Raw genomic sequence first — 16,027 nt, 5'->3', positions numbered from 1 at the left:
ATTCATTTCATTGTTATATAAATAGCCCTCCTATGTGTACCATTACTGGGCAGTGCTCTGCAGGTTATAATTGACTTGATTTTTTTTTTTTTTTTTTTTTTGCAAAGGCCATTAACTTGTCCTTGATTCATTATTAGAACAATGTGCTCAAAGACACATTGGCTTTCCAATGTTTTAGTTTTAACTGGGACACATGGCTGGGAAGATGAGGTATATTTTTCATGAAATGAACAATGAAAGGATTCAGGTTTCAGTGGTGGTGAAGGTAACCTGGATCCTATTATACTTTAGCAGATCAGGTACCTCTGTGGGCATACATAATTTAGCAGGCAAAATGAAAATTTCACCAAGCACAATTTTCAGTTGCTGATTTGTCTTATGATTGCCTGAATGTTAACATTTCTTAAGTGTAACAAATAATTTTGGAAGAAACCCTGTGATGGTTATATGGGAACTGCCTGTGCTGTTCTTCTGAAATTACTAGTTTTCTGGCTGTTGTACAGCTTCACTGGTCTCAAAGGCTCTATTCCAGAGTAAGTGTGCAGATCTGACATTCTGACTTTTCTTTAACATCACGAGCTTCCCATTAATTTGGATTATTCAAATAATATTCAGGGACAGCTTGAGTATTTGGAGTGCAGAGGGAAACATCCTTGTTTCTTTAGTGACTGATTTAAAAATATTTCAATTGCCCATTACAATTACAGTATTAAAAAAAAAAAATGTGTAAGCCTGTAATAAAAAAAAAATCAGCGCAGGGTATTTTAATAAAGCGTTTCATTTAAATGTCTTATAGGCTCTTGAAAATAAAAATGTAGGTATGCAAAGGAGTCATAGATGGGGCTTATTCACACTGCCGGTCCTTGCAGTATACTGTCCAGAACAGCCTATTTCTGCATCAAGAACCGCCAGTTGTTTGTTCAGCTGGTGACAGGAAGCCTGTGCAAATCAATGACAGGCTGACATGGTCCATGGCTGTTCACATGTAATTGGTTAAAGTGGAACTTCACTCTGTCAATCAACATGGGATGCTTGCAGGGAAGTTTCCTGCACCTCTCCTGTGTGAACGTGGGCTATGACAAGCCTGCGTTCACACAGAAGCAGTGGGGAAACTGCATGCGATTTGGACAGGAATCATATTCCTATTAAAATTACATGCTATTTTTTGCAATGCAATTTGTGTCAAGGAACGCAAATCACACTGTAAAGTATTGGTACTCGGTATCGGCAAGTACTTGATCGAAAGTATTGGTACTCATGCTTAACAATAAAAACCTGGTAGCAGTCCATCCCTATTTACATCAGAGCTGCCTGTTTTAATTCACAAAGAATGCAGACAAACCTACTGAAGTCTGTTAAGTGGGATACCTTCATTATTGTTTAAAGGTGCTGCTTGTGAAAAGAAATCAAATGTGTGACAATAGCCAATAACCCCCCCCCCCCCCAAGCACTTACCTGAGTCCTTTGTCAATCCAGTGCTGTGTCCAGCTTCATTTTTTCTCTCCCCTCTCCATGCTCTCACAAGCTTGGCTGAGAGCAACAGAAGCCACTGGCTCCTGCTGCTGTCAGTCATGTTAAGTGAGGAAGAACTGGTGAGAGGAGGGGGTCAGGGCCAAGCCACACTGGATGCACACATCCGAGCTTAGGGTTGAGCCCACGTGTGCCCCCATAGTAAGCTACTTGCTGTGGGAGCACACAGAGAAGAGGACAAGGTTGAGCTCTGGCAGGGGACCCTAGAAGAGAAGGTTTGGGCCAGCACTGTGCAGAACCATTGCACAGAGTAGGTAAGTATAACATAATAAAAAAAAGGCTTTGCAACTATTCTAACATTGCCTTTGTTGTCTCGCTTGTAATCCGACAGACCTACTATGCTACAGTCTAAGCCAATGTCATACAATTGCATCCTCTCCCTCAATGGAAGATCATATAGATTAGAACTACAGCCAAAACGTATTGGATAGAATTGGAAAGGGTTTGAGCCTGTCAGATGATATTGCAGTCTTTATCTCTATAGTACAGATTTCTTTTTAGCTCCTGTTTCTATATAACAAGATGTGTGAAAATATGTTAAATAGATACTGACAGCAGCAAAAACAAGTTAATGTAATACTAGAAGAGTCTGGAAAGCTTAGAACTTCTCTATCACCCCCCCCCCCCCACACACACACACACACATATATATTCTCTCTCTCCCTCTCTCTCTCATATTGGACAGAGTTCTGCTTTTAATGTAACTAAGGTCATAGCCAGCAATTAGGTCTAAAAGAAGGCTGACATTTGATGCCTCACAGCTTTGCCAGTATGGGAAATCCGGTTTTCTCTCTTCTCCTGAGTCAGCTGTGGCCGCCTTCCTGCACTCAGGTCTCTGTTCCTGTTTACACCTTAATCACTTCCTGTTGACTAAAGTGGCTGTGATGGGAGGATTCAAATTGCTTTCTTTCAGGATAGCTTAGATGTCATTTAAATGTTGTCCGTGTTATGGTTCATTCACACTTAACCTTTTCCCTCCCACCCCAACATACATTTAAATAGTTCTGAATGCTGCAGGGGGAGGAAAGATTGGCCAATCACATGACCACTGTGATTGGCTATCAAAATGGTCACTTGAGGAGTTGTTCCCAGCAGCTACTGGTCATTAGGGAGGACCAATAGCTGTATTTCAGTGTGGTCTCGGTGCTGGGGGTGTGCAGTAAGTGCCCTCTCTGCAAAAAAAACATTGGACACCCAGCAACACATACCATGCAGGCATTAAAGCCCATCCTTTTTTCACTGCACTTGTGTTAGGTGGTCATAAAGGGCTCAAACAATGGTAATGGTTCCTGTGTCCACCGTTAAACTTTTTTATCAAAACTTTTGTAGAGGAAATTGGAAACCCAATAATTCAAAACGTGGACTGTATGTTTTTGCGATAATATAACTTTAAACTTTTAAGACCTAGCTTCACATGTTAAGTAATATCCTGCTCCTGGAGTGCGAAGTATAGGCCTGTATTTAGCGGGAAAGACAAATAGGCTAGATGGTCACAATAGGAGGGAAAACATTTTTATTTTTTATGGGAATGTTTTACCATTCTTCCAGAAGCACATTTGTGAGGTCAGGCTCTGATGTCAGATGAGAAGGCCTGGCTCGCAGTCTCAGCTCTAATTCATCCCAAAGGTGTTCTATCAGGTTGAGTTCAGGACTCTGTGCAGGCCAGTCAAGTTCCTCCACCCCAAACTCGCTCATCCATGGACCTTACTTTCTGCATGGTGCGCAGTCATGTTGGAACAGGAAGGGGTCATCCCTAAACTGTTCCCACAAAGTTGGGAGCATGAAATTGTCCAAAATGTCTTGGTATGCTGACGCCTTAAGAGTTTCCTTCACTGGAACTAAGGGGCCAAGCCAACTCCTGAAAAACAACCCCACATCATAATCCCCCCTCCACCAAACTGTACACTTGGCACAATGCAAGTACCATTCTCCTGGCAACCGCCAAGCCCAGACACGTCCATCGGATTGCTAGACAGAGAAGCACAATCCGTCACTCCAGAGAACACGTCTCCACTGCTATGTGATGCTTTGCATTGCACTTGGTGATGTAAGGCTTGGATGCAGCTGCTCGGCCATGGAAACCCATTCCATGGAGCTCTCTATGCACTGTTGTGCTAATCTGAAGGCCACACAAAGTTTGGGAGGTCTTTATTGACTCTGCAGACAGTTGGTGAGTTGTGCGCTTCAGCATTCGCTGACCCCGCTGTCATTTTACGTGGCCTACCACTTCGTGGCTGAGTTGCTGTTGTTCCCAGTTGCTTCCACTTTGTTATAATACCACTAACAGCTAACCGTGGAATATATAGTAGCAAGGAAATTTCACGGGTGGACTTATTGCACAGGTGGCAACCTATCACGGTGCCTCACATGAATTCACTGAGCTCCTGAGAGCGACCCATTCTTTCACAAATGTTTATAGAAACAGTCTGCATGCCTATGTGCTTGATTTTATACACCTGTGGCCATGGAGGTGACTGGAACACCTGAATCCAATGATTTGGAGGGGTATCCCAATACGTTTGGCAATATAGTGTATGAATGGCTGCAGTGAATACTGAGCCCCCCCTCCGGGCACAGGATAAGGTACTTCCTCTACACAGCTAAGTTTTTTTTTTAACTTATTACTGCACTTTGTATTCGCATTAATTATCTGCTAATTTGCATCTTTTTTTTTTTTTTTTTCTTCTGCAGGATGATACTTATACAGAAAGTTATATCAGTACAATTGGTGTGGATTTTAAAATCAGGACTATAGAATTAGACGGGAAAACAATTAAACTTCAGATAGTAAGTAATGAAGTATTGTTCTGCAGATATGAAGTGTTGATTGCTGCATTGTTGCACCCCCGGAGGGATGTATTATAATAATTGTGCCAGATACTTCTGTTGTCATAAAACAATATGATTATTCTTGACTTGCTGGTCAGAAAATGTTATCCCATGGAAAGGGTAAAGTGTATGTCCACGCAGACCACCTTCTTCTTTTTTTTTTTTTCTTAGTTTTTGGATAGAGAAAAGAACCGGAACCCTTTTGTATGGATATTTTTGCTGATGGTAATTTTTGATGGATTCCCTTCATTTACTGTCCGGCTCCCCCCCCCCCCCCCCCAGTCGCAATGCAAACAGAAATAAAATTTAAGCTCGGAAGGGCTAGAAACCCTGTTAGCTTTTTATTTGTCTGTGTCCCAGTTGTAGGTTTACCCTCACTTTCTTTTTGGTGCAACCTTTGTTGGCAGAACTAGACCTCTCTAGACTTCCCCATTCATTCCCAGAAAATTACCTGGCTCCAAAACTGTTTTGTTCCTCTCATTAAAGCTTACTTAAAGCCCAATTCTCCAATTTCACCTACCTACTTAATTCTTGCTCCCCCATGCTCAGGCAGTGGCCTGTCCCTCAGTGTCATGTTCAGTGCAGGGTTATGGTCCCTGCATCGGCCTTGATTATGCCAGAGGCACCAGACTGGCAGAATGCGGGGGGGGGAGGGGGAAGGCTGCAGGGACCAGTCTAACAGTGCCGAGGTGTCTGCAGTATCAGAGAATCAGGTAAGTAAAACTGCTTTACCCAGTCCTCCCTGACACAAGCAGTTGACCCTTGACGTATAAGAGCAGCCCCACTGCAGTGGATTACTGTCACTTTTCCTGGAGTTCAGCTTTAAATTATAACTTGTAAGAAAAAGAGAGATGAATTAGAAGTGACAGGTCCTCTTTAAGCTTGTATATATATCAATTGAGGAATACAAGAAGTGAAGGCAGCTTTGTAGCTGCTGACTTCCCAGGAAAATGGAGAAGTATAAAGGTTGTTGTCCGCTTTGCAGTACAGCATGTATTTATATCATAAGTGGTCTTATGTTAAAAGCGTTACTATGATTAAGTTACTGTGTAAACGTGGTCAAGTGGTCTCTTTTGAAAGCTGATTTGCTGCGAGAGGGCAGTGAAGGTTTTGTCTGTGCAGCTGATACACACAAAGAGCCATTATTAGTCCTACATAGTCACAGTTAAGCTTGTTTATTTCACAAGGGTTTTCAACATTATATGCACACAAAAAAGGTTTAAAGAAGAGGTACAGCCAAAGCTCGTTGGGCTTTACTCCTGTGGATCACATGAGTGTGGTTCGTTTTTCAGTCGACAACAGGCTAAAATACGCTGTCAGCTGACATCACTCCGCTGCTCCAAGCTCGGGAAAGATTGCGACCTTATGGTCGGGATCCACCCAGGAGCCTGGGCCGGCACCTCTCAGTGGGCCCTTCCTGCTCCCTCCACAGTCCAGTGTTCCAGTGAGCACAGAGGGTGGGGGAGGGGCCGAGTAGAGAGCGGTGACTGACAGTCACCGCTCTGCTCAGAGCAGCAGGGAGAACTGAGCAATCAGTGGTGTCTGATCGCTCAGTTCTCACCCTTGGTACCAGCAGGGGACAGATGCAGCATTGGATTGATGCTGCATCCTCCTAGGTAGGTATAATTTAAAAAAAAAAAAAAAATCTTTCAATGAAGGGGAAACAAAACCCTACCTGGCTACGTTCTTGCCTAGGGGAAAATGTGTACCTTGCTCCTGCAGCCTCCTGAGAAGGTATCTGCATCAAATTTCCCAGGAAACTCAGAAGTGGCATTGCATAGTGCTACAGGGGGAAGGAACATGGGGGGGTGGTGAAGTTCATCTTTTGGGCTCTTGGGGGGGGGGGGGGGGGGCTGTAATTGGCAAGAAATATGCTAGGTGCTTTTAGTAAGTGGTGGTTTCAGGACTGTTAAAATACTACTCTCTACTTCTTAATGAGCTGCTGACCTGTAAAATGCATGTGCAGCTCATTGCTCTTCATCATTGATCAAAGTAGTGAAGCAAAGATGAACTTGTCATTACCAGATTCTGCCCCTTCTACAGGGCATCAGTGGCAGCTTCTGTAGTCCTATCCTAATAGGTTTTTCTATTTGTAATGTCAACTGTAACCTAGGGAGCCACAATGCATAGAATGTCAATCAGTATGTTGGTATAGTTGTTTACTTGTCATTGGTGTTGAAGATTATATTTTGTTGTTTTGAACTTTAGTTGAAAGATTTATAGGAGGCAAGATAGTAAGAGCACTGCAGTCTGTAACCCTCTTAGCAGCTATTGCTCCTCATACTGTTTGCCTACCCAGCCAACAGGAATGGAGAAGGTGAATGGAAAAATGTAGGGGAAGGTTCATGGTTGAGCTCATGGTGACAGCTCTGTCTTAAAGTAGAACTATAGGCAAAACTTTTTTAATTTTTTTTCATTTTGGGTAGAGTAAGGGAGGGTAACGACATCTGTCTTTTTTTTTTTTTTTTTTTTTTTTTTTCTTTTTCCACCATCTGTGTCCCATTGCAGAGATTTCCCTTCACTTCCTGTCCCACCGCCAACCAGGAAGTGAGAGGAAATCTAACACCTGCAAATTGAGGGAATTCTTTGGTAACCCCAAGGTCACCAGAACCTATATCCCTATCGGAAGATAACAGGACAAATAGGGTGAATCTCTTTTTCGGGGGCACAGATAGAAGCAACAACTGACAGGTGTTCTAATCCTTCTCCATTCTTTAGGGCTTAAAATTTCAAGTTCTGAGCTACTAGCCAGGCCTTAAGAGTTACTCGCCACAAACACACACAAACAGAGACACCTGTAGACACAAATAGACATGTACATACACACACAGAAACATGTACACACACACACGTATACACACACACACGTATACACACACAGGCACGTACAGACATGCATACACACAGATACATGTACAAACACAGAAATACACACACACATGTACATACATACACAGACACGTGTACATGCAGACACATGTACGTACATACATACAAACAGACAGACGCATGTACAGATGCACACATGTACAGATGCACACAGACACATTTACATGCGTACACACACACCTCTATAATAAGTTGCAGTACTTCGTGTTCACTCACAGATCCGGGTACTGCACTCTAGGGGGAGGCAGAGAGCACAGCACACACTCCTTCCTTTGCTTTCACTGCGCTCAGCTATTGAGCAGTCTGACGGCTCCCAGTGCCAATGACAGATCCGGCCTGAGCTCTGAGCCTGCTCAGCAAGACGGCCCTGGGGGGCAATACTCGCCCCCACTATAATACCCACTCGCCATTGGCGAGCAAGCGAGTGTAAATTTCAAGGCCTGGTCTAAAATGTGTAAAAAAAAAAAGTTTTGCCTTTTGGTTATACTTTAAGTTCTGCGGTTTGTACAGTTCCTCTGGTATAGGGATGGCACCCTCTCCTTCCTGGCCTTCTATTTTCAAAGATGGCTGAAGGATCGCAAAGTGCCAGGAAATAAAGCAGACAGAGCCTGACACTCCCACCACTCGGAACAGTAAGAAAGGATTGTCCACGTTAGGAATATTTCTTCATTACACTTCAGCCCTGTGTTTAGGTGCAATCAGTTATGGGCTGGTTCACACCAGATATAGTCCAGTGTTTTTGTTTGTTTTGTTTTTTTTTACATCAAAAACACATGAACAGTAGGTTATGTGGGTTCCAATGTAGTCAGTTCCAGTGCAAAAAAATAAAAGTACAACATCCTGCATTTCTTTTCTACACTGAATAATACTGGAATGTGGCAAAACTAATCAAAAATTCACTGGAACACCCCATCAGAATGTGCATATCCCTACTTAGGATGAAGAAAAAGATGGGGAAAAAAAGCACTAGAATGTATCACAAACACGCAATGCAGAAATGCATCCAGAAGGCGTTTCTATGGTGTGAACCAGCCCTAAGAGAAAAACCAAACTGTGTGTCCAGGATATGAATAGATACGCGAAGCGCTGCTAAGGAGCATCTGAATGTAGAAATTGTCATCTGGGAGACATAAAAATGGTTTGTACTAACCAGATACCTTCCCCTGCTTTTAGGAAAGTAAACGCAGGCGTGCCGGTGTGAGTTAGGCCTCACATTGCCCTCTGTGGCCCCCATACTGATTCTGATGTTTACATAAAGATTTCCCGTGATCTTACTGTTAGTGCTGGCATTCCTTCGTTACACAACTGCCGCTTTCACCTCTATTGTGTTTCCTTTACTGTCAGTCCTTTTCTTCTGTAGAGAACGTTTGACAACAGTTCAGGCCTCATACGTGATTATATGCATTTGTGTTTATTAGACGTTTCTAAGAGCATATAAATGCATGTATTGATTTTAAATGCTACCTTTTACATTGTACAGTCGCTTGCATTTAGAATCCTTCAGTCTAGCTGTTTATAGAGAAAATCGAGTTCTGTGGGTCTGGGTGTAGAGTGGATGCTCTGAAAGTGTCTAAATGCAAGTGAATGCAATACATTTTAACTGCCGGAGAACTTGATCTGATAGGTGGAATGTTGATACTTTTCAGATATGAATCTCCCATGTTTAAATGAAACCATTGCAGGAGTACCATGTGATTGAGGGCTAAAAGCTATTTATAGTGAAAAACCATTAAAGTGGAATTCCAGCTATACTAGCCTAGCCTTAAAACTGTCCCCTCCCCCTCCTATCCCTATGCTAACAAACCTGTTTAAGAAAGATGTTATATACTTACCTATTTACAGTCCGCTTCGGTCACATGATCTGGCTCTCCTGTATCTGCCAATGGCATTTCAAGGGAGAGCGCTCTGACTACTAGCACAGCCCAGAGCACCAACAGCACTTGGTTGACAAAGGCGAGCAGATCACGTCACTGGAGTGGCTTGAAAACAGCTAAGCATGTACTGTACATCTTTCTTACATAGGTTTGTTGGCATAGGTGTTAGGAGGGGGCAGTTTTAAGGCTAGTTAAGTCTATAGCTGAAATTTCACTTTAAGTGCATGTTTGGTTATGTGTGTGACACTTTGACAGGTTGCACATTTAAACATTTATTTCTCCCAATACAGTGGGATACAGCTGGTCAAGAAAGATTTCGAACCATCACATCCAGTTACTACAGAGGCGCTCACGGAATCATTGTTGTGTATGACGTTACAGATCAGGTAATTTCTGTCTTCACATAAAGTTGGTTTGATGTACACTGATCAGCCATAACATATGACCACCCAACATAACCATTTGGGGCATGAACTCCACTAGACCTCTGAAGGCATGCTGTGGTATCTGCCACCAAGCGGTCAGTAGCAAATCCTTTAAGTCGTGAGGTGGGGACTCCATGGATCGGACTTTTTTCCAGCAAATCCCACAGATGCTCGATTTGTATTTAGATCTGAAGGATTGGGAGGCCAAGTCAACAACTTGATCTTGTGTTCCTCAAACCATTCTTGAATTCATCAGACCAGGCCAGCTTCTTCCATTGCTCCTTGGTCCAGGCCTGATGCTCATGTGCCCATTGTGTGTGCTTTTTGCTGTGTGCAGAGGTCACGAGGGGTACGCTAACCGGTGTGTAGCTACACAGCCCCATACACAAAAAACTGTGCTGCACTGTGTGTTTTGACACCTTTCTATTGGAATCAGCAGTTTGAAATACAGTAGTTCGTCTATTGGATCAAACTGCATGGGTCAGCCTTTGTTCCCAATGTGCATCAGTGAGCCTTGACTGCCCATGACCCAGTCTTCAAAAATGGAAAATATTCATATTATAAATGTATAATTTAAAACCCACCTACAAAGGTCCTAGCTCTTTTGGATTGGGTAAAATTTGATCTTTCCTTGGCATTATCCTCTGTATCTCATGTATAGGTCAGTTTTGAATCGAGACCAAGAACAGACCAGGAGCAATAGTGAGCTTTTCTTCTGTGATTATCTCATACAAGCAATGCCCTATCTTTATTGGCGAATGGTCTGCTTTGCACTTTTATGTACTTGCCATTTGGAATGTTTCTGTGTATTTGTACATTCTGAACTAACCTTGTTCCTGTTTATTACTTTTACACAGCAAAACATCAGTTGTAGGTGCTTTATAAATCATTTGTGATAAAGTGTCAGCCATAATGAAGCCGTGACAAGTGCAGGCAGACTTGGTAATTCTCACTGACCTTAAAGCTGTTCTCCAGCCTGCTGTAAAAAAATAAAAAAATAAAAACAGCCACCCCCCTATCCTATGATCCAATAATGTGCTCACACCAGCCGTTCTTTCTAGTGGTTTCCTGTCCCCGGCACTGGCATCTTACCAGTGGGTACCCGGCTATGACAGCTTGTGGCTTCACGCGTGAACAATTGCGCATTGTAAATAGTCCGGCAGTCTTCTGGGAACTTTCATGTGTCCCAGAATACTGCGGGGGATGGCTTCCGATCACTTAGGCAGTCGGAGCAGAAGTGGGTGCGGGTACCAGTCAAAATGGGTGCAGGCCTTAAAAGGCAGGCTGGAACTAATTGCAGGAATGTACAGGAATTTCCAGTTTTTGCACACTAGCACATTTTTCACCTCCAGAAACAGATAATTTATGGTTTATATGCAGAGACCTAGATATATAGACCTGCCTTCACATTATGTATAGAAAGGTATTTTTTCATTAGGTGGGAAGGTATCGTGATTTGAGGGTTCTTTTTGTTTATGTAACTGCTTTGCAAAATTGGATAGCTGACATGGCATTACATTGAATGATACTGGCAATTGCAAAACTGACTCGTACTACTTCTCTTGGATCTGCAAATGTTATACAGAGTTTGAGGATGGGGCATGTTTCCGCTTCTCCTTTAGACACATGCCAGACACCCCTAGGATGGTGATATGGTGCAGGTCTGTGTATGAGCCATTTCACATACTGTGATACCCTCTCATTATTCAGTTGTAATTGCTGTAAGCCACCACTAGAGGGCATATGTAGAGAATAGTTCTTGGTGTTCTAGTTTGTCTTTTATGTCATAGATTAGTCCTTCTTTTGATTTGTGTGAATAGTCTATTGGTAAATGTGCGTTGATTTTCTTTTTTTTTTCACCCCCAAGGAATCATTCAACAATGTAAAGCAGTGGCTTCAGGAGATAGACCGTTATGCCAGTGAAAATGTTAACAAGTTGTTGGTAGGGAACAAATGTGATCTAACTACAAAGAAGGTAGTGGACTACACAACAGCAAAGGTAAGAGGCACTATCTGTACAGCAACATTTAGAAGACTTGCATGATTAAAAATGTACCACAACTCCAAGTAACCACTTAGTGATGGCTTTTCTTGTAGTTAATGCTGTCACTGTCTGAGCCACTCTTTGAACACTTGATATAGCATACGCATTTTAGGTCTAATGATTATTTAAACATCCCCCACCCCAAAAAACCAAAACATTTTTATATACACCACTCAAAACAAATTATAACACTTTGAAACCACATCATACCTCAATAGGGAAAAGTATGCTGGATATCTGTACTGATATGGACTGGGTAATGTGTTAGGAACGTAAGGATGCCCCAACCTACAGAGGAATGAATTCAAAGACACCCGAAAATCAAAGTGAAAAAAATGATGCAGCAGGCGAGTCCATTTTGCTGACATTTCATTGCAGCAACTCAAAATGGTACTCAGTAGTATGTATGGCCCCCACATGCTTGTATGCATGCCTGACAACATTGGGGCATGGTACTAATGAGACGACGGATGGTGTCCTGGGGTATTTCCTCCCAGATCTGGATCAGGGTATCACTGAGCTCCTGGACAGTCTGAGGTGCAACCTGGCGCATTGGATGGACCAAAACATAATATCCCAGAGGCATTCTATTGGATTTAGGTCAGGCGAGTGTGGGGGCCATTCAGTGGTATCAATTCCTTCATCCTCCAGGAACTGCCTGCATACTCTTGCCACATGAGGCCGGGCATTGTCCTGCACCAGGAGGAACACAGGACCCACTGCACCAGCGTAGGTTCTGACAATGGTTCCAAGGATTTCATCCCAATACCTCATGGCAGTCAGGGTGCCGTTGTCTAGCCTGTAGAGGTCTGTGCGTCCCTCCATGGATATGCCTCCCCAGACCATCACTGACCCACCACCAAAACGGTCATGCTGAATGGTGTTACAGGCAGCATAACATTCTCCATGGCTTCTCCAGACCCTTTCACAGAGCAGGAGCAGATACTGCTGATGGGTTAAGGAGCTTCTATGGCCCTGTCCAGCTCTCCTAGAGTAACTGCATGTCTCCTGGAATCTCCTCCATGCTTTCGAGACTGCAAACCTTCTGGCAACGGCACGTATTGATGTGCTATCCTGGAGGAGTTGGACTGCCTGTGCTACCTCTGTAGGGTCCAGGTATTGCCTTATGCTAACAGTAGTGACAATGACCCTAGCCAAATGCAAATCTAGTGAAAAACAGTCAGAAAAGATGAGTAGGGAAAAAACATGTCTGTGGCCTCCCCCTGTAAAACCGTTCCTGTTTTGGGGATCGTCTCATTGTTGTCCATCTAGTGCGCGTGTTGTTAACTTCATTAACTCCAAAACAGCTGAAACTGATTTAACCACCCCTCTGCTAGTTAACTGATCAGATCAATATCCCAGGAGTTTAACTGACTTGATGCTATACTCTGATTAAAAAGTGTTCCTTTCATTTTGCATACGGAGTATGTCAGTCATTTACATTAGAACGCAGTGTGGAAAATCTTCATTCCTTGCGTGTTTCCCATGCCACATTCAAAGCACACTGCAGTTGTGATCTGCAGCAGGTGCCAATAATAAATTAACACCCCAGATGCAGTTCGCAATCACAGTGCGCTTACCTGCATCAGATCCCATGGTACAGAAATTGCAGTGCCTTTCCAAAATTAGTACATGCACTACTGTTCGGTGCAAATTCAGCCCTTTCAAAATAAACCGACTGAAATTGTTCCGCACAGAACTGCATGCCATGGAAGTCCTAGGCATGCAGGGATACATGGCTGGGTGGTGGCATTTTCCTGCAGCTCTTCTATTATATAGTCCACAACTGGGCATAAAAAGATAAACTCCTGTCTGCTGCATCCAATATCTGTCAGCTACAGTGAAAGGGTTACACTTGCAAATAGTAAGTTCTTTAATGTTTTTGTTTTATCACTGCACCCTCTACTGCTAATGCCAAATATTTATGGGTACCTTGTAGTCAAGTGTATAACTGTTCTAGGAATAGCAAATTAAAAATGCAAGTTGTGTAATGGGAGAACTGTGAATGACATTTTATATACCGTATTTTTCGCTCCATAAGACGCACCTGACCATAAGACGCACCTAGGTTTTAGAGGTGAAAAACAAGAAAAAAAAATATTCTGAACCAATGGACTGCAGACATAGTACAGGGGATGACCAGAGACTGCGGACACAGTACAGGAGATGACCAGAGACTGCAGACATAGTACAGGAGATGACCAGAGACTGCGGACATAGTACAGGAGATGACCAGAGACTGCGGACACAGTACAGGAGATGACCAGAGACTGTGGACACAGTACAGGAGATGACCAGGGACTGCAGACAGTACAGGGGATGACCAGAGACTGCGGACACAGTACAGGGAATGACCAGAGACTGCGGACAGTACAGGGAATGACCAGAGACTGCGGACAGTACAGGGAATGACCAGAGACTGCAGACAGTACAGGAGATGACCAGAGACTGCGGACAGTACAGGGGATGACCAGAGACTGCGGACATAGTACAGGGGATGACCAGAGACTGCGGACAGTGCAGGGAATGACCAGAGACTGCAGACAGTGCAGGGAATGACCAGAGACTGCGGACAGTGCAGGGAATGACCAGAGACTGCGGACAGTGCAGGGAATGACCAGAGACTGCGGACAGTGCAGGGAATGACCAGAGACTGCGGACAGTGAAGGGGATGACCAGAGACTGCTGACCTTTGGGGAGGGAGGGGGAGCGGGTACCTGAATTTGACAGGTACCCGCTCCCACTTCCGCGGAGTTGCCTTCCCTCTTCTTCCCGGGCCGGCTTCTGTGACAGCCGGGTGCCCACTGCGCAGGTGCAAGAAGCGCTTCGCTTTGTGAATGGCCCGGCGCCTTCTGTGACCTTTCATGTGTCCCAGAAGACACCGGATCATTCACAAAGCGCAGCACATGCGCAGTGGGCACCCGGCTGTCACAGAAGCCAGCGCGGGAAGACTGTGCAGCGCTGGAGCGAGGAACAGGTAAGGCCCTGCAGGAGAGAACAGCTGAGCGGCCGGCCCGGTATTCTGACATGGTGGCGGCAGAAATACCGGACCGGCCGCTTTACATTCGCTCCATAAGACGCACTGACATTTTCCCCCCTTTTTGGGGGGGAAAAAAGTGCGTCTTATGGTGCGAAAAATACGGTATGTACATTATGTGGGAGAAGTTTCCATAGCAAAGAAAACTTTGCCTTCAGTCCTTAAATTTGACCCTACAGTGAGCTTCTCAGCCTGACATGGCTGATGATTATAGAGATTTTCTTCAGAAGACTTACTTTGTCCATACAGAAGGTGGTGGTTGAGTGATCTGACATTCCTGAGAATATGAACTGAAGATCAGGCCTGCTGAGATGAACTGGTTGTTGGGGAGGATTTCGCCATGGACATGTGCTCCATCCCCCAGCAGAGGGTCCTTTTAAGCAAGCCTGATATTCTGAAGCTCCTTGTGGGAAATAATATGCTGAGAGCTGTATAACATTGAACCTCTGTAAGTGAAGAGGTTAACGGTTTCTTGGCAAGACAATGATTTCTATTTCCTACAGCTACTTGTATGTTTATCTGTTAGGGGTTAAATATGAGGATGCTGGTGGGTTTAATTGCCCACTGTTTTTTTTTTTTCTCTGATTTCAATGGTGAGGGCTCCCTTGTTTGTTTCCCAGCTTCCTTCTATGCTGTCTCACTCTTTCTGGAGCTTGGGTTTGGATGAAGATTTTCCTCCCCAGAGTGTTGGCGAGATGAGCAGTTCACTGTACGATTCAGGCCATTTCATAAAACAAAAGTTTTCTGAAACCTATACTTCCTCCCACCATGGCCAGACTTCCATTGAAATCAATAGCACAACTCGGGCCTTCCCCTCATGACAGAATGCTCTGTGTATTCCTGGGCTCTGACCTCTCCTTTCAGCCTCACATCCAATGGCTGTCCAGATCTTACAACCTTCACCGCCATAACTTTTTCACAATATGCCCCATCTTAACCAGCATCCTCTCCAAACTACTAATTATCTTCAGCTCGACTATTGCAGGTCCCTCCTCATTGACCTACCTCTTCACATGCTCTTTATATGTATCGAGAATGCTGCTACCAGACTCTCCCACCTTACCAGCCTTTCAGTTTCTGCCACCCTTCTCTATCAATCCTTCTACTGGCTTCTGTTCACCTAGTGAATAAAAGTAAAAATACCAGCAACTTGCAAAGCCATGCACTACTCTGCCACTATCTACATCACCAACCTTGTCTCAGAATATTACCCAGCTGTTCTTTTTGCTTCTCCAAAGACCTCAGATTCTCTAGCTCTCTCATCACCACCTCCCTTTGCTTACCTCCAAGACTACTTCATCCTCTGGAACTGTACCTATATCACTGTCTCCTATTCTGAACGCCTTGAGGTGACCCTGGAAAATGTTAAGTGGGTATGGAAAAGAATCACCCCCCCCCC

General features: G+C 44.0%; 1 protein-coding gene across 1 annotated transcript in view; it reads left to right on the top strand.

The window, feature by feature from the left end:
* The window catches only part of RAB1A (RAB1A, member RAS oncogene family), a 75,088-nt gene that overhangs the window by 52,786 nt on the left and 6,275 nt on the right, over positions 1–16,027 (top strand). The window contains exons 3-5 of the mRNA XM_089672431.1: positions 4,222–4,317; positions 9,413–9,508; positions 11,415–11,546. Coding sequence (XP_089528557.1) covers positions 4,222–4,317; positions 9,413–9,508; positions 11,415–11,546 — 324 coding nt within the window. The remainder of the gene's footprint in view (positions 1–4,221; positions 4,318–9,412; positions 9,509–11,414; positions 11,547–16,027) is intronic.

The sequence above is a fragment of the Staurois parvus genome, unplaced genomic scaffold, assembly GCF_062004578.1.
Source record: "Staurois parvus isolate SC_StPar_1 unplaced genomic scaffold, SC_StPar_1.0 ptg000001l, whole genome shotgun sequence".
Classification (NCBI taxonomy): domain Eukaryota; kingdom Metazoa; phylum Chordata; class Amphibia; order Anura; family Ranidae; genus Staurois; species Staurois parvus.
Note: the sequence above shows the minus strand (reverse complement) of the source record. Positions and strands in the feature narration are given on the sequence as shown.